The sequence below is a fragment of the Camelina sativa genome, chromosome 6 (genome assembly GCF_030686135.1).
Source record: "Camelina sativa cultivar CO46 ecotype springtype chromosome 6, ASM3068613v1".
Classification (NCBI taxonomy): Eukaryota; Viridiplantae; Streptophyta; class Magnoliopsida; order Brassicales; family Brassicaceae; genus Camelina; species Camelina sativa.
In genome coordinates this window covers 22,789,292-22,807,698 of record NC_141885.1, presented here as the reverse complement: position 1 = coordinate 22,807,698, position 18,407 = coordinate 22,789,292, and the positions used below count along the sequence as shown (strand labels likewise).

The 18,407-nt window shown below is 34.5% G+C and overlaps 4 protein-coding genes, 1 non-coding gene and 1 pseudogene across 6 annotated transcripts; 3 read left to right on the top strand and 3 right to left on the bottom strand.

The window, feature by feature from the left end:
- The first annotated feature begins 122 nt into the window (after positions 1 to 122).
- LOC104792391 (kinesin-like protein KIN-5C) lies at positions 123 to 6,007 on the top strand. Its single transcript, XM_087454502.1, has 23 exons — positions 123 to 469; positions 629 to 758; positions 879 to 1,037; positions 1,124 to 1,473; positions 1,554 to 1,692; positions 1,802 to 1,899; positions 2,008 to 2,164; positions 2,301 to 2,370; positions 2,528 to 2,604; positions 2,754 to 2,807; positions 2,892 to 2,972; positions 3,055 to 3,166; positions 3,235 to 3,321; positions 3,398 to 3,573; positions 3,708 to 3,869; positions 3,949 to 4,056; positions 4,163 to 4,321; positions 4,401 to 4,484; positions 4,565 to 4,770; positions 4,859 to 4,960; positions 5,092 to 5,201; positions 5,331 to 5,482; positions 5,573 to 6,007. Exons 1-23 carry the CDS (start codon positions 411 to 413, stop codon positions 5,768 to 5,770), a joined length of 3,030 nt encoding a protein of 1,009 aa, XP_087310628.1. The 5' UTR covers positions 123 to 410; the 3' UTR covers positions 5,771 to 6,007.
- A 4,159-nt stretch (positions 6,008 to 10,166) lies between these two features.
- Positions 10,167 to 13,552, top strand: LOC104792390 (beta-fructofuranosidase, insoluble isoenzyme CWINV4-like; annotated as a pseudogene). The gene is made up of 6 exons (XR_015559359.1): positions 10,167 to 10,460; positions 11,218 to 11,226; positions 11,329 to 12,188; positions 12,284 to 12,690; positions 12,788 to 12,902; positions 13,084 to 13,552. The product of XR_015559359.1 is annotated as a beta-fructofuranosidase, insoluble isoenzyme CWINV4-like (transcript).
- Positions 13,553 to 13,701: 149 nt separating this feature from the next.
- On the top strand, positions 13,702 to 14,265 carry LOC104699262 (putative calcium-binding protein CML32). The gene has a single exon (XM_010414593.2). The coding sequence runs from the start codon at positions 13,754 to 13,756 to the stop codon at positions 14,189 to 14,191; it is 438 nt and encodes a 145-aa protein (XP_010412895.2). The 5' UTR covers positions 13,702 to 13,753; the 3' UTR covers positions 14,192 to 14,265.
- A 678-nt stretch (positions 14,266 to 14,943) lies between these two features.
- Positions 14,944 to 16,060, bottom strand: LOC104792388 (ubiquitin-ribosomal protein eL40 fusion protein). The gene is made up of 4 exons (XM_010518523.3): positions 15,869 to 16,060; positions 15,680 to 15,766; positions 15,485 to 15,587; positions 14,944 to 15,188 (listed from the first exon to the last, which is right to left on the bottom strand). Exons 1-4 carry the CDS (start codon positions 15,969 to 15,971, stop codon positions 15,095 to 15,097), a joined length of 387 nt encoding a protein of 128 aa, XP_010516825.1. The 5' UTR covers positions 15,972 to 16,060; the 3' UTR covers positions 14,944 to 15,094.
- A 523-nt stretch (positions 16,061 to 16,583) lies between these two features.
- Positions 16,584 to 18,221, bottom strand: LOC104792387 (small ribosomal subunit protein uS11y). The gene is made up of 6 exons (XM_010518522.2): positions 18,022 to 18,221; positions 17,576 to 17,698; positions 17,443 to 17,488; positions 17,144 to 17,229; positions 16,912 to 17,041; positions 16,584 to 16,817 (listed from the first exon to the last, which is right to left on the bottom strand). The coding sequence occupies exons 1-6, from the start codon at positions 18,022 to 18,024 to the stop codon at positions 16,750 to 16,752; spliced, it is 456 nt and encodes a 151-aa protein (XP_010516824.1). The 5' UTR covers positions 18,025 to 18,221; the 3' UTR covers positions 16,584 to 16,749.
- A 92-nt stretch (positions 18,222 to 18,313) lies between these two features.
- On the bottom strand, positions 18,314 to 18,393 carry TRNAL-UAG (transfer RNA leucine (anticodon UAG)). The gene has a single exon. It is a non-coding gene; the product is annotated as a tRNA-Leu (tRNA).
- Between the last annotated feature and the right edge of the window lie 14 nt (positions 18,394 to 18,407).

The window sequence follows — 18,407 nt, the reverse complement described above, 5'->3', positions numbered from 1 at the left end:
GAGAGAGAGAGAGGAGGAAAAGAACAATAGTATTTGAGGGTTTTATAGGCGGGTCAGTTGGGCCTTAATGGGCCAATATAAAAAATATGGACTTTTAAGGGAGGGACACGTGAATCGTCGGCATGTTGTAGAAGGGAAGGGGTAATGTGGTAAAAGTGTAGGAAGAAGCGTTAAAATTCAAAAAGAGAAAAAAGGAGGAGCGGCTCTTCAAATAATTTCAAATCTCACATATCCCACTCCACCCCCGCTCTCTCTCAGATTCCGTCGCCGGTGAGATAAGAGAAGAGAGAGAGAGAGAGAGAGAGAGAACTACAAATAGCGAATAAAAATTTCGGATCTAAGTAGAAGAAGGTATAATTGGACATTTGAAATCAGTATCTCTGGATTCGCCGTCGGTTCGTCGCTTCAAGATGTCTAGCCGCCACGACAAAGAGAAAGGCGTTAATGTTCAAGTTCTCCTTAGATGCAGGTTAAAATCAATTTCTCTTAATTTCAATTTTAGGGTTTTGGGTTCAATTTTGGGGTCTATTCCCACCTTTTTTGTATGTTCCAATTGATTTAGGTTTTGGTGGTTTCGCTACTGTGTTTCTGACTTTTGGGTGTTTTTTTTTTTTTTTTTTTTTGACAGGCCATTTAGTGATGATGAATTGAGGAACAATGCTCCTCAGGTTCTCACTTGTAATGATTTGCAAAGAGAAGTTGCTGTTTCCCAAAACATCGCTGGGAAGCACATTGATAGGGTTTTCACTTTTGATAAGGTATTTAAAAAATTAGTTTGCCTCTGCTCCCTCTATTGGGGGCTTTGTTTCTTTCGGATGTGGGCATGGGATCTAGACCATCGGATATGCTAAATGTGTGCGTTTATATGTTAAACACAGGTGTTTGGACCATCAGCACAACAGAAGGATTTGTACGATCAGGCAGTTATTCCAATTGTGAACGAAGTACTTGAAGGTTTTAATTGTACAATATTTGCATATGGCCAGACTGGTACAGGGAAAACATATACTATGGAAGGAGAATGTAGAAGGTCAAAGGTCTGTTATTTTGTTTGTTGCTGTGTGTTTTTTTTTTTTTAAGGTTTCATGTTCTAAGCTGTTTACTTCTGTTTTAACTGGGACAGAGCGCACCTAGTGGAGGTCTTCCGGCAGAAGCAGGTGTTATACCTAGAGCTGTTAAACAAATCTTTGATACGCTTGAGGGTCAGCAAGCTGAGTACAGTGTTAAAGTCACGTTTTTAGAACTCTACAATGAAGAGATTACTGATTTGCTTGCTCCTGAGGATCTATCTAAAGTTGCTTCTGAAGATAAACAAAAGAAGCCGTTACCTCTGATGGAAGACGGCAAAGGTGGTGTTCTTGTTAGAGGGTTGGAAGAGGAAATTGTGACAAGTGCCAATGAAATCTTTACTTTGCTCGAGAGAGGTTCTTCTAAACGACGGACTGCTGAAACATTCTTGAATAAACAATCAAGGTAATGCATTTTGATGTTTGTGTTCTTTGCTCATTAATGTCCAAGATGTCAGCTACTTGATAAAAATCCTTCACTTGCAGTCGATCACATTCGCTCTTCTCAATAACAATTCATATTAAGGAAGCTACTCCAGAAGGTGAAGAACTAATCAAGTGTGGCAAGCTGAACTTGGTTGACTTGGCAGGATCAGAAAATATTTCACGTTCTGGTGCTAGGGATGTAAGTAATTTCTCACTGTTCAATCAAGTTTGGAGTGTCTTTCCTCTCATCTTCTAGATTTCATGTCTGGTCATGTGTGAGATATAATCAATAGCATTTCTCTTTCTAGGGCCGGGCTCGAGAAGCTGGTGAAATAAACAAAAGTCTTCTTACATTAGGACGAGTGATCAGTGCTTTGGTTGAACATCTTGGACACGTTCCTTACAGGTTAAACTTCTATTTTTTTTCTGGTTTTCTTTTCTTTACGTTTGGGATCACATAGCAGTGTTTCAAGTTATGCTGAATCCTATAATTGTTTACTGCAATGAAATTTAGGGATAGTAAGCTCACCCGTTTACTGCGTGATTCACTTGGTGGGAGAACAAAGACATGTATCATAGCAACAGTTTCACCTGCCGTTCATTGTCTGGAGGAGACCTTAAGTACTCTAGATTATGCACACAGGGCTAAGAATATTAGAAACAAGCCAGAGGTAATAATCTATCAATTATGTTTATTCTTTCATTCATAAATTTTAAGCCTCTATTTCATTTTTCTTATTCCCATTCAGGTCAATTATTGAAAAGTTGTAATTCATTTGCGTACTCTTGTACATTTCGTTTTGGCAGGTCAACCAGAAAATGATGAAATCTACTTTGATAAAGGACCTTTATGGTGAAATAGAACGACTTAAGGCCGGTAAGTGGCATTCTCATTGTAGCTGTGGATAGAATAATTGTGAAGGGGATGGAGTACTTATACTTAGTTCAACAAATTTACTTGCTACAAAAAGTCTTCTGGTTTGGCTCCTCTGCTTGTCTTTTGCTCATATGTTTTTCTTTGCTTGTTTATTTAGAGGTATATGCTTCTCGTGAGAAAAATGGTGTTTATATGCCAAAAGAGAGATACTATCAAGAGGAGAGTGAAAAAAAGGTATTGGGTTCTTGCGCACAATTGTTTCTCAAAGCAGATTTCATTAGTTGAAGAAACAAAATGATCATTTGACCTTAGAGGACATCGTAATGTCTAATTGCCTCTTAGTTTTTCTACTAATATAATACTTTTTAAACTCTATTTTGTAGGCAATGGCTGAGCAGATTGAACAGATGGGTGGTCAGATAGAGAATTATCAAAAAGTTAGTTCGTCTTACTCTGTCAATGATTTTTAACGTTGGTGTCAGAACATGTGAACAAATTAATTTACATTTTTTTGTGACCAGAAACTTGAGGAGTTGCAAGATAAGTATTCCGGTCAAGTGCGGGACTGCTCTGATCTGACTAGCAAGCTTGATACCACTGAGGTACTTGTTATTTTGTTTGGATTTACTTTTGTGCTATATAACTATATCAATATGCTGAGACTTCTTCAACTGTGTTATCTAGAAAAACTTGAGCCAAACATGCAAAGTGCTTGCTTCCACAAACGAGGAATTGAAGAAATCTCAATATGCCATGAAGGAGAAAGATTTCATCATTTCAGAGCAGAAAAAAGCTGGTATTTTCTTTTAACATTTTCTCTTATCAAATGCTTGAACATTCTTCTAACATATTGCTTTTTGTCAGAGAATGTACTGGTTCAACAAGCTTGCATTTTGCAATCCAACTTAGAGAAAGCTACTAGAGACAATGCTTCATTACACCAGAAAATTGGTATGGGTACTTACTATTTGTGGCTGTCTCTTCATTTGCAATTTCGTAAATGTGATCTTGATTTGCTGCTTTGCAGGAAGAGAGGACAAGCTCAGTGCGGACAATAAAAAAGTGGTCGACAGTTATCAAACAGAACTTTCTGAACAAATTGGAAATTTGTTCAATAGGGTTGCTTCTTGTTTGTCTCAGCAAAATGCACACCTTCAGGGTGTTAACAAATTGTCCCAGTCTCGCTTAGAGGCACACAACAAGGTATCAAACTGATATGTTCTTTTGGTTTTATATCAATCTTGAGTTATGTCTTGTAAAAACTGTTTTTTTTTAAATTATGCTAGAGCCTAGAAGTATATAATAATCTAACACTATCTGCAAATTTGTTTGTCTAGGCCATTTTAGAAATGAAAAAGAAGGTTAGAGCTTCAAAGGATTTATATAGTTCCCACTTGGAGGAAGTGCAGAATGTAGTTCGGTTGCACAAGGCAAACTCGAATGCTTGTCTTGAGGAAGTTTCAGCATTGACGACTTCAAGTGCATGTTCCATAGATGAGGTACGCCTTTAGTTGATGTCCTTTTCTTTTAGTAACTTTTGGAGTGTCTTTAAAGTAGTTATATCTTGTCGATTTTCAGTTCCTTGCTTCAGGAGATGAGACAACATCATCGTTATTTGATGAACTTCAGAGTGCTCTCTCGTCCCATCAGGGAGAAATGGCTCTCTTTGCAAGGGAACTGAGACAGGTCAGTGCACTGAAATATAAGATTATGTAGGTAATTTATATATTGGCCTTGGCTATCTACAAGAGTTGTTTACTGATTGTTTTTCTCCATTTTTCTTAATTTGCAGAGGTTCCACACAACAATGGAACAAACACAGGAGATGTTTGAATACACAAGTACGTTCTTTCAGAAGCTTATGACAGAGTCTAAAAATGCTGAGAGTCGTGCTGCAGAAGCGAATGATAGTCAAATAAACAGCATTATCGATTTTCAGAAGACTTACGAGGTCATGATACTACATCTCTTCACGTCTCCTGCCAAACATCTTTGCTTGATCCCATCTATAACTGATAAATGTTGTGCAGGCTCAATCAAAATCTGATACAGAGAAACTTATAGCGGATTTGACTAACCTAGTTTCAAGTCACATTCGTCGCCAACATGAATTGGTTTGTTGCTTCTTCTGTCATTTGTTTCGTTCTCTCTTCCACTTTTTTGTTACTTGAAACTGTGTTATTTTTCCTGGCAGGTGGATTCAAGACTCCAGAACTTTAAAGATGCCGTCTCTTCCAACAAAACTTTCTTGGATGAACACGTCTCTGCTGTTAATAATCTGGCTAATGACGCAAAAAGAAAATGGGAGACATTCTCCATGCAAGCTGAGAATGAAGCCAGAGAAGGTGCTGATTTCTCGGCTGCAAAACATTGTCGAATGGAGTTACTGCTTCAGCAATCGTAAGTTCCTTACTACGTTTTGCAATTTCTTTGACTTACAGTTTTTCAGTTATGCATCTAAACCTTGCTGGATCTTTCTATGCGTTAGTGTGGGCCATGCGGAATCAGCTTTTAAACACTGCAAGAGAACTCATGAATCTCTAAAGGAGATGAACAGTAAACAAGTCGCAGATGTCTCTTCACTTGTTAGGTAAGTGGTTTAAGTTTTGAAGATACATATCTGAAATTCTGACCTCGTCATACCCTGTCGAAAATTCACTTCATCTACATTTATGAATTCTCTTATCAATGCATAAACTTCAATATACTTGTTTGGTTTAGGTCTGCTTGTAATAATAATGAGCAGCACGATGCCGAAGTAGATTCCGCAAGGACTGCGGCTGAAAAAGATGCAAGACAGAAAAGCGATGAGATCATCCAGCAAATTGACCGTGAGTATTCTTTCTTGCCCATGACTGTTTGTTTCTTTTGTCCATTTGAATAAGTGCATCTACTTAGGCTTGGCATGATCATTACTTTCCCAACCATGAACTGATGATGGTATCCTTATAATCTTTCAGGCATGTCAGAGGACGAAAAAGCATCTGTATCACAAGTATTGGAAAACGTCAGGTCGCATGAAAAATCTCTCCAAAGTTTCCAAGAGGATCAGTGTTGCCAAGCCAGATGCATTGAGGATAAAGCTCAAGAAACTTTCCAACAAAAATACATGGTAAGTTGTTGTTCCTCACAGCTTAATAATAACATACTTTTTCACTCTTAGAAGAGCATTGACCCCAAGCTCTCTTTTGGTGAACCGCAGGAATATGAGCCAACAGGGACAACTCCAATGAGGAGTGAACCAGAGGTCCCAACCAAAGCCACCATTGAATCACTACGAGCCATGCCAATTGAGACATTGCTTGAAGAATTCCGTGAAAACAACTCGTATGAATCCTTTGCGACCAAGGAATCGAAACCACAACAGCTAACACGGTCGCCTCTCTCACAGGTCAACTAGGGAACCACCTCTGTTCCATAACATGCTCTTCTGTATTCGAAAACCTCAAACCAGTGTATGTGTCTGTCTGTAATACTATTATCTGTGTACACATTTGTGAAAGTGTGGGATCAATGAATGAAGAGTCAGATGCTTCTGACACATATTTCTAGGTTCGAAGTGTTGAAAATAATCCCTTACTTTGGATTATACTTTGTTCGCTTACATTGAAATTGTAATGTATGACTTCTTGTTTCAGAGAGGGTTGTTCTAAAATATCAACATAATGCGAATCTTGGATCCTTTTTGCTCATGATGTGCATGCATATACCACTTGATCACTTTCTATATATGACTCAACCATGAAGATGCTTTCAAATCCCAACAATGAACATTTTAAGTGGGAAGTCAAGTAGCATTTGTGAAATCGTAGTCACCGTGCCACTCAGAAGATTCATCTTTCTCACTTCCCATGAGAATTTCTAAATATCATGAGCATGAGAGATTCTCATAGAATCCTCTTTTACCATTTTAAAAGAACAATTATGAACATCTTTTTGTTCGTGCTCATTTACCAAAGCTTTACAACTCAGCAACTGTTCACTTGGGATTTTAATACAATCTCATTTGTGTATATATATAAAGCTTTAAGAGGACATGTTATGACACTGGTAGTGCCAAATATGGTTTCTATATCAAGCTTTTGGGTATTAGGTCATTCATTATAGAAAGTGGGAACATCAATAAAAGTGGAATTTTCTTTTATGAATTTCTTCTCATTCTTTGTTTCTTCAATGAAATGTATGTATGGTAACGATTAGTTAAGTATGGTGATAGTCCCTGCAGGTTCATATACACAAAAGATGCAAGCAAAAGTGTTGTAGGTGTAATTGATGTTTCAAAATTATAGCAATCGAATCATCATAACCAGCAAAAAGGTTGTGGAAACATTACTAGTTTTTTCTTCTTTTTTTTGGCAAACCGGAATTGTTAAAGAAAAATAAGAGATATTCGGACTTTGAAGCATACCGGAAAATTAGGTTTATATGTGAAACTAAGTGCATAGATGAAAGCCTGAAAATATAAACTTAAACTGCGGGAAGACTTTTTGCTTCACTTTTTGGCATTATGATGATGTGACGGCAAATTGCTCGAATACAACCGGACATATAACATAAGATTCTTTATGTCTCGAGCATTGTCTCTGAAGGTTCCGGTTAAACCATTTCTTGACTAGATCGACTACTTATTGAAAAAAAGAAAAAAGAAATGAATTTTAAAGAATTTTTTTATCATCAGGCTTCACACCATATATCAAAGAAGATAATTAGGTGTAATTAAATTATATATTAGAGTATTTTGAAGAAGGTTTTTTTTTTCGTTTATAAACCATAGAACCGTCCTACATATACTGTTTCTTTACTTTTACAAAAAAAAAATATATATACTTGTTTCTTTACTATGATCAAGTACGTAAGATAAAATAGTAAAAATGATTATATATGTATAATTAATGGTTTCCTGTAACCGACAATATTTTTTTTAAGTATTTAAAAAAAGAACTAAAATAATGGTTCATGTTGCATGGAAACTTTTTTTGAAGTGCGTTTCTTATTTCCGAAACGTTTTAAAAACAGAAACTCATGGAAACTCAGAAACAAGTCACAGAAACACAATTCCTAAAAAACTCTGTTTAGAAACACGATGGAAACTCTGTTTCTGTTTTAGAGACGCGACGGAAACTCTTTTTATAATTTCAAAATTTAATAAATAAATAATTTTGAAATATAAGAATTCATGATACATATAATGATTAAAAATATAATCTAATTAGTAGCTTAAAAGTTAAAATCCTTAAATATATGGCTATGCTGGTCAAAAAAATTGATTTTGAACGTTTTTTTTTTACAGTTTTACTTTTAATTAAATTATTTAATATTTTTGTTTCAGATTTGTTTTTAATATTGTTTTTATGTTTAGGGATTTATTATATCTATATATATACATATATATATATCCATATATATACATATATATCCATATATATACATATATATGTAGATATGTTTCCTATACGTTTCCATTACCAAATTTTCCAAAAAAATCGTTTTCCATTTCTGAAACGTTTCGTTTTCAAGTATTCGTTTTCGTTTCGATGCAACCTAGATACTTCCATTTATTTTGGTTTTTTTTAACTGACAATCAAAATTGATAGGACACATTAGTTTTGTAGAGATAGGTGTATTTTTCACTAAGTTGAGCATTGAAATCGGAAAATATCGATTTTTGAGTATTGAGTAAAACCGCAATTTCAAAACCGAAAAAAATGAGGCATTAGTGTGGTTGTCTTCCAAAACACTTTTGGTGCTCAAGCAAACCACTATATATATATAGATAGATATAATCAATTAGTTATATGGTGGATAATTATCTCCTAGTTGTGCGGTCATTCATACGAAAAGATAATTACCATGCATAAGCGATAATTACATAATTTGCTGTCCAAAAAAAGGTATAATTTTCTGCTCCACTAGATATGATCCCATCAGCTGATATCATTTGGGTCTTTCTAATAGAAATAATTCGTTGTTGACAAAAAAAATAAAATTATCTAAAACAACCACGTTACATAAACGATATTATAATTGACTTATTAGTATATAAGTATATTATGTTGTATTAAGTATAGTTGAGTCTCCTTTATATTCTTATACAGTTGTATTAGATTAAGACCTGTACTAGAGCATGGGTTAAAATTCATTTTATTTATATTGTAATTTTTATATAAAATATAATTTATGTGATTGTTTTTAACAGCTTTTTTTAGATAAAACATTATGCAATAAAATCATATGCTAAATATGATTGATTGAAAAAGACATATATTTTGTAAGTTCTGTATTGTTAATGATTCTAGATAAGTACCCTCCTATAACAATGGTTAAATTTTATTTTATACAAATTTTTGTATATTTTCTATTTTAAAATAAAATTTTAATATGTTGTATTAGTTTATGTATGTGAATTTATTTCAACAATGTATATTCTACATCATGATTTGAATGTCATTATAAGACATAATTTTGTAAATTTGGTTTTTAAATAGCGAGTTATTATTATATTATGAGTAATTTAATATATTGTTATACTTTTTGTTTTAATATACTTGGTTTCTTAAAATTCTTTCATATTATAGTGATATATCAATTTACAGTTTTTATAGTTTCTAACTTTTATATCAAGTTTCAGTATTTTAAAACTATTTTAAAATAAATTATTTAAAGTTTATTATCTTATATAAAATTATAAAATTAAACAAAAAAGTATGAAATTGAATTTAAATATTCAAATTTTGACCTGTCACTCAGTAAAATTTTTAATTCAATAGATATTATTTTTAAAGAATAATATTACTAAAACTTGAATATTTAATAGATTGAACCATTTATATTTGTTTTTAAAGTTCAACTTATGGTATATCCAGAAATTAAATTATTTTTTAATTATAATAAATAATATGATAATTTATTTGTTTTCACAAAATAGACTCATATATAAAAATGAGAGGTGAAGTATAATGATAATTAACAAATTAATGTGTCAAGTTACATATCAAAAGATTTAATTTGATGAATAATTTAATAAAAGAAATTAATATGGTAAGTTAGATGATGTTAAATGATTCTTTAAAATATTTTTTTAAAGATTTTTAAAAACAATGTGCTCTAGTAATAAAATTTTCCGAAAATAAATTAAGGTTGTACCCACTATTTAACTTGTAACCAATTAATCTACAAATTAATCTATAACCTATTTGTAACCAACTCATTAAAATTATATAGTCTATAAAACAATGTTGTGTACTTTCTTTTTATTATATAGGGGATAGAGTATAAATACTCCTTGTATGGTGACTTAGCTCATCAATGAGAAAGATCCCTTTTACATCAAAGTTGATAATTATAAAGTTTTCTCATTAAAAATAATTCAATCCTAATAAATAAACTTTTGTTAGATTTTTTGGTTTGCTTAAAATATACAAGCTATCACTTGAGCAACAAATCTCAAAGAAGTTATGCATGGAAACCTAATCAGTTCATACATGTTTCAATAACAAACTTTGATTAAAACATCCATTGAATTGAATTATGGGCAATTTTTTTCTGAAACTAAAATTTTTGGACAGTCACACACTAGAAAGCCCTAGATATAAGGAATAAAACTGTCGACCAAAAAAACTTCAAGTTGGATAAAATAGAAAAATATTAAAATATCAGAATTCAACCTGGATGTAAATTTCTCTAATAATAGTCGGAGTAAAAATCTCTAGATCGGATTAACATTATCCTAAAAATTATCTACTTGGTTATCTTCCTCCTCATACTTCGTCTCTATATAAACATTATGCAACAAACTACTTTGGCACTATCACATTCTCTCCTTCTTCACGTTAATACATGAACGCCCACACACACACACACGCAAACAAAAAAAAACCACTCAGATCTTTAGTCTTTTAGATCAATGGGTGTTTCCAATATTGTTTTTGTCTTGTTATTGCTTGTATTAATCAATTTAAGCAATAATAACATCAAACGAATTGACGCATTTCATCAGATTTACGAAGAACTGCAATCTGAATCAGTCAAGTCAGTGAATCATCTCCATAGACCTGGTTTTCACTTTCAACCTCCAAAGAATTGGATTAACGGTACACTCATCTCTCTCCCTCTTTTTCAAATATAATTTGGTTAGACATATTTGTTTCTAATTGAGTGTTTAGATTTTGGTTTTGAAGTTTCGTTTTTCATTTTCTGTTAATGTTTATAAGTTTCTGAAATGAGAGTTGATTCCACTACAACTGCTTCCTAGATCTAAAAACAAGAAGAAGAAAAAAAAAGATCATCCGTTCCTTTATTAATCTCACGTATGATATGACTACGTTTTCATTATTATTAAACCCAGCATATATATAATGTGAGAACACAGCTATGTTTTTGTTTTGTTTTTTTTTTGTTTGGTGTTTGTGGCCACATATAGCTTGCTATAATATATATTTTCCAAAAGGGAATTTTCGTCAATCTCCGTCTTTATTAAGAATTTAAGATCAAAATCCTTATATTTTTATAAAGATTTTTCTATATAGAGATCCCATTTTATCCTTAACTACATCAAAATCCCATATTCATCGCTTCAGGGATATGTATATCTTACGAGTTTTTAAGACTTCAAATATATGTATCGGGAAACAATTTTGTTACACCTCAACGGCTTAACCTTTCTTCTATTCACAGTTTCTTAATTTCATCTTCAAATTGTTATACTAAAATACTTTAACATGATATTCTTTTTTCGTATTCTCGAATGCTGGTATCTTATCCTATTTTGATCGAAATCATATTATACTAATCTCGTTTTTTTCTTTGTTTTCATTCATTTCCATGTGGCATTCTCGACAATCCTCATAGACCCAAATGGTGAGTTTATCAGTAAATACTTTTTTAATTCTATACATACATGATGATACACATCGTAAATGTAATATACGAGATAAACTAATTTGAGGTTTTTGGGAACAGGTCCAGTATACTACAAAGGTTTGTACCATCTCTTCTACCAATATAACACCAAAGGTGCAGTTTGGGGTAATATTATATGGGCACATTCGGTTTCTAAAGACTTGGTTAATTGGGAGGCTCTTGAACCGGCCATTCATCCCTCTAAATGGTTCGACATAGGAGGTACATGGTCCGGTTCAATCACAATCGTACCGGGAAAAGGACCCATCATCCTCTATACCGGTGTTAACAAGAACCAAACTCAGATGCAAAACTACGCTATCCCGGAGGACCCATCAGACCCATACCTAAGGAAATGGATTAAACCGGATGATAACCCGATCGCCATGCCAGACTATACCATGAACGGTTCAGCATTCCGTGACCCAACCACGGCTTGGTTCTCCAAAGACGGGCATTGGAGAACCGTCGTGGGCTCAAGAAGAAAACATAGAGGAATAGCTTATATCTATAGAAGCCGAGATTTCAAGCATTGGGTCAAAGCTAAGCATCCTATTCACTCCAAACAATCAACCGGTATGTGGGAATGTCCTGATTTCTTCCCGGTTTCCATAACCGATTTCGAAAACGGTTTAGACTTGGATTACACCGGTGCAAACACTAAGCATGTGTTAAAGGTTAGCTTGGACATAACCCGCTACGAGTATTACACGCTTGGTAAATACGATCTTAAGGAAGACCGGTACATACCAGACGGTAATACTCCTGATGGTTGGGACGGTTTAAGATTCGATTACGGTAACTTCTACGCGTCTAAGACGTTCTTTGACTACAAAAAGAACAGAAGAGTCTTGTGGGGTTGGGCTAATGAATCAGACACCGTCCAAGATGATATTATGAAGGGTTGGGCTGGTATTCAGGTATCTATAATTAATTAATTAAACTAATTATACTTTATGTTATATATTCAAAATTTTATGTTAATAACTAATTTCTATAACGAAATGATATATAGTTAATTCCAAGAACGGTGCTTCTTGACTCAAACAAGAAGCAATTAGTGTTTTGGCCTGTTGAAGAGATAGAATCATTGAGAGGTCATTACATTCGAATGAACAACCATAACATCAAGATGGGTCAACGAATAGAAGTCAAAGGGATCACTCCTGCTCAGGCTGATGTGGAAGTGACCTTCTACGTTGGAAGTCTAGAGAAAGCTGAGACATTTGACCCGAGTTTCATGCTCAAACCGTTTGAGTTGTGTAAGATAAAAGGCTCAAACGTGACAGGTGGTGTAGGACCTTTTGGTCTGATCACATTAGCAACTCCTGATTTGGAAGAGTACACTCCTGTCTTCTTTAGGGTCTTCAAAGACACTTCAACTCATAAGCCTAAAGTTCTCATGTGCTCCGATGCTAGACCGTACGTTTCCATGCATGATCTCTCTCTATATATGTTTAATCTACTAATATTAAATATGCTTTTCATTTGACTAATGAAACATTTTCTTCCTTTATAGTTCGTCGTTAAAGCAGGACCAGGGTCCGCTCGCAAAGGATAGGATGTATAAACCATCGTTTGCTGGTTTCGTTGATGTTGACATGGCTGATGGAAGGATTTCACTTAGGAGTTTGGTACGTATAAATTTGAGAATCTTTTGTATTTTTGCTTGTTTATGTTATACAATACAATGTGACATAAATGAATTTTGATTTACAGATATATTGATCATTCGGTAGTAGAGAGCTTTGGAGCACTAGGCTTGTTTATGTTATACTATATAATGTGACATAAAATGGAATTTAATTGTTACAGATTGATCATTCGGTAGTAGAGAGCTTTGGCGCTCTAGGAAAGACGGTGATAACGTCAAGAGTGTATCCAGTGAAAGCAGTACAAGAGAATGCACATTTGTATGTGTTTAACAATGGAACTCAGAGTGTGACCATAGAGAGTCTCAATGCTTGGAACATGCAACGTCCTCTGCAGATGAATTAATGATGGAGATCTTTAATTTAGCTCTCCTCTCTATAATTTAGCTAGATACTGTGACATTAGGAGAAAAAAAACATTGGGATTTTATGTTTTTATGATTGATCGTCTGCGCATGTTCATACTTTTACGTATGGAATCTTGTACCTTTAATTTCTTTAATAATATATCTCAATAAAATAATTTCAGAAAAATAATAGGAGAAAAAAAGAGATAACTTTGCGTTTTTTTTGTTTTTCCAATATTTTTTATAGAAAAAAAAGTAAAATATTGCTTTTTCTAAAACAATAAGCTTATAATTTTGTTAAAAAGGATATAAAAAATAAGTAAAAGGGATATAAAAAAAAGATTAAGTAAAAAAGGAAAATTACAGGCCAAAACCAAATCGTTATAGGAATCTAAACGATATCAATTATTTCTATAAATACAAAGTATTGGGTTTCGATCTCTCACAAACCCACACAAAAGTTTTACATCAATCAAGGAGAACACAATGTCTGTAGCACAAATCTTCGAGAGAGTTGACAAGAACAAGGACGGGAAAATATCATGGGATGAATTCGCCGAGGCTATTAGCGTTTTCTCTCCAGAAATAACGTCCGAAGAAATTGATAAGATGTTCAGAGTGCTTGACACTGACGGTGACAACCAAATTGACGAGGTGGAGTTTGCTTCCTGCTTGATGCTTAACGGGGAAGGAGAAGAGGACGATGAAGAAGTTCATCTGAGAGAAGCTTTCGATTTGTATGATAAGGATCGTGATGGAAAGATATCAGCAAGTGAGGTTCATATGGTATTGAAGGGTCTTGGAGAGAAGAAAACAATGGAGGAATGCGTTGCAATGGTTCGAGCCGTTGATAAAAATGGCGATGGTTTTGTGGACTTTGAAGAGTTTAAGATTATGATGACTTCTAACAACAAGTCGCTCTGATCTTCTTCTTTTAATATCTTAATGTTCTTTTTTTGGGTTTGTTTTGTTTTAAGTTTTTGATTTTGGTTTGATGATCTTTTACCAATTGTCGAATGATTTTGTTTGGATTTATCTCTATCTTTTTTTAACAAAAATAAGATTTTCTTAGATATGATTTTGTTTCGATTAATTTAATATTTTCTTTTCAAAAAAAATTATAACATCAAAAACGCTGTGTTAAAGCAAGACAAGGATAGTAATTTATAAACCAACGTTCGCTGGGATGTTGATACAGCTGAAAGAAGCATCTCTCTAAGGAGTTTGGTACTTGCCTTATATTATATGAGAACTTTGATATATTTGCGTTGTTTACGTTATTATAACACATGCATAAACAAGCTCTCTACTACAGACAGAATGATTAAATCGTTGGTCATGTGTTTTAGTGTTTAACAATGATACACAGACTGTGACCATAGAGAATCTCTCAATGCTTGGAACATGCAACGTCCTTTGTAGATGAGTGATAGGGCTCCTTCTTAATTATAGTTCTTCTCTCTATTTATTTCGTCTATTGATCCTCATCAAGTTATTGAGAGTTTTTTATTGGTGTGTTTACGAACTATTTGTTTGTTAATTATGTATTGGAATATTGATTTGGTTAAACTTAAAATCCTTAATGCGCTGAAGAGAATTATACTTGAGAGTTGAGATGGCAGAACTACCAACTTTAAAGAAACCTAGCGGAGATTTTAGAATTTACCAAAACCAAAAAACCAATAACAAGATTTACTAATAATAATAAGAATCAAAATTCACTGAAACAATGTTTGTCTCAGAACAATAGAGATGTGTTTTTCTCAAGGGTAACACAAAAATATGACATAAAAAAAAAAAAAAAAAAAAGAGATTGGCGAAAACAGATCACTTGATCTTCTTCTTAGGCCTCAACTGGTTACTGTGGCCACACTTCTTCTTCCTGCAGTTCACAGCCCTTGGGTGGAGACGAGCATAACACCTAATAAACCAACAAGTCAACTCAAAACATGAGACACAATCTTCACACAAAGACACTGATCTTAGTTAAGACAAAACAAGTTAAGCTTTCATGTTACATTCAAAATAGTAACATCCCACAGAACACAATTCAGGTTCACGCTCTCAAGATACTATAACAGCAACGTTTGATACGAGGACTCAACAAAATATGACAGACTACCTGGTTCAGCTAAGTTACCCCAGGATCACTATCAAACATTGCACAATCAGAACAAGAAAGCAAACGATAGATTATAAATATAAAAAGAAGCTTACTTGCGACAGATCATCTTGTCTTGATTATACTTACGAGCCAAAGCCATCAAAGAAGGCTCAATGATACCTCCCCTCAGCCTCAGAACAAGATGCAGAGTCGACTCTGTTTACCAAAAAAACAAACCAAAACCATAAATTGAAAATCAACAAAACACTTATAGCTAAACTAATTACATTTTCACAGAGAATACAAACCTTTCTGAATGTTGTAGTCAGCCAAGGTGCGACCATCTTCAAGCTGTTTCCCGGCGAAGATCAACCTCTGCTGGTCCGGAGGGATTCCTGAAAACAGATGAAAAACACTATTCAATAAGAAGGGATCATAATTTCAAAAAAAAAAAAAAAAAAAAGCAAAAGCCAGAGTCAGCAGTAACGTTTTTATACCTTCCTTGTCCTGGATCTTGGCTTTGACATTGTCGATGGTGTCACTGCTCTCCACCTCGAGGGTGATGGTTTTCCCAGTTAGTGTTTTCACGAAAATCTGCATCTTTGCACGTTTCGTCTTCCTCCTTCGCTTCGCCGGAAATTTCAAAACGGCGTAAAGAATTGTAAAGAACGAAACTTTATACTTTCTCCCATTTCTAGGGTTTTTGTGTTTGATTTATTAAACTGATGGGCCCTTTATTCCAAAGCCCATTAAAACTAATGGACATCTCGACATTCCTTTTTGTATGACCTAAGTTTTTTTTTGTCTTTTTTGACATTCATTCATTTGACAGCTATCTTCACTTGATCGCCTTCAGTGTCACTCCGGTTGTGAACTGGCCATGGGCTTTATCACTTGTGTGATTTGGGGGAATGAGAGAACAAACAACACAGGCAGGATGAACACATCGTTGTTACTCACAAAATTATTTTAATGCTTTCGTTTCACAAATGAATTGCTTTTCGAGCTTGAGAACTTCTCCCATTAACTTTACAATTTATTCTTTCTGTTTCACCCCAAAACGTCATAATTTAAAAGGAAGTACATGAGAATGAGATACAAAAGCTTTGCTAGTTTCATCAATCAAGCTAAATACTTCAAATTTTTCATACGAGACAACCAGACAATAAAACACAAAAAGCACAACATTTTAGTTTTATTGAGAAGTCAGGAAGCTAAAAAGCCAATAGACTTATCATATTAAAAAGCAATGTTGTTCAAATTAACAGAAATCATTTAACTCCAAAACTCTTTCACAATCTAACAAACTTCAAACAAATTGTCCTGACAAAATGAAACACATGGAGCTAAATAGAGACGTTCCCATAACCCCAAAAACTCAGAGCCTCCTTCCCCTTCTACCACCCTTTCGGCGGGTACTGTCTGTTGGGATGGGAGTAACATCCTCTGCAACAACAACAACAACAATGTTAGAAATGCTCACTCAAGAAACATTACGACAGTCAATAGCTGGAAGATGATACTCGGTTATGAAGCTTACCGATACGGCCAATTTTCATGCCAGAACGAGCAAGGGCTCTAAGAGCAGACTGGGCTCCAGGACCAGGTGTCTTGGTCTTGTTTCCACCAGTGGCGCGGAGCTTCACATGAATGGCGGTGATTCCGAGTTCCTGTGTTTTGAATAGTAGTTAACAAAGCAGTTAGAACCACAAACAAGGTGTGGACTTTAGTTCCGTAATGAAAAAGTTAGGTAATATATATAGTTAAGGTACCTTGCATCGCTGAGCAACATCTTGAGCAGCAAGCATAGCAGCATAAGGTGAGGACTCATCTCTGTCAGCTTTCACCTTCATCCCACCTAATCAAAAACAAAAGAGAATAGTTACTCATTTGAATTCAAGAAAGACGAATACTACTCAAAAGAGTGTAACACAAGTGAAGTTGAGAGACTAGGTAACACTTAAATCTCTCATACCCACTAAAGACTACAAGGACAATAACATCAGGCGAAACATCATCTAACTTCTTAATTCATCATAGAGAAGCATAATCAAGGATCAGCGATGCTTACCAGTGATACGGACAAGTGTTTCACGTCCAGACAAATCAGTAACATGCTGCGAATTAAAGATAAACATCATGTCAGCTTCGCATTACAAAAAACTGATTAATGGAATCTCTCAATCATGTCAGAAGAAACTCACAATGAAAGTGTCGTTGAATGAAGCAAAGATGTGGACAACACCAAAGACTTGCTCTCCCTCACGAACAGTTGGTCCAAGAGTCACAGTCTCAACCTTTGGCTCCTTGGTCTTTCTCTTCGACGACTACACAAAAACATACATTCCCACTCCATTTACATTAACGCTTAATCCATAAAACCCAATCTCCTATAAACTCAATGGCAATCCAAACATTATCCCAATTTTGAGATCAAAAGCATCAAGAACAAGCCTAAACAATAAACAATATCCATTTGCAAATTTAATCCAATCAACCAACAGAGTCAGGATCAAAGGCAAAGAGAGATATATACTTTTCTAAACTGCAAATGACAGGAAACAGCATTGGGAAAAACGTAAATCTACATTTTTGTTATCTGAAATCAATCTGAGATAATAAGAGAAAACTTTACAAGGACGAAGCTTACCATGGTTGACAAGAGTAGATCGAATTTGAAGACAGAAACAAAAAGAGGCTCTTGAAGCTGTAGTTCCGCCTACAATACAGAGTTTGGCCAGAGAGAGAGACGGAGAATGAATCAGAAATCGAATTTATATTAGGGTTTTATGACTTCGGAGTGAGATCGAGAGAAGCCTTCGTTTAGGGTTTCGAAATACGTTTTGGGCCGAGTCTTACTTGTTGGATTCAGCCCATGTTGATCATAAATCCATAAACCGTCGCCGTTTTCATAAATATCGCTGGGAAAAAGAAAAAAAAAATGACAACTGTGGGATTTGAACCCACGCCCTTTCGGACCAGAGCCTAAATCTGGCGCCTTAGACCACTCGGCCAAATTGTCATTCGTTGATTGTC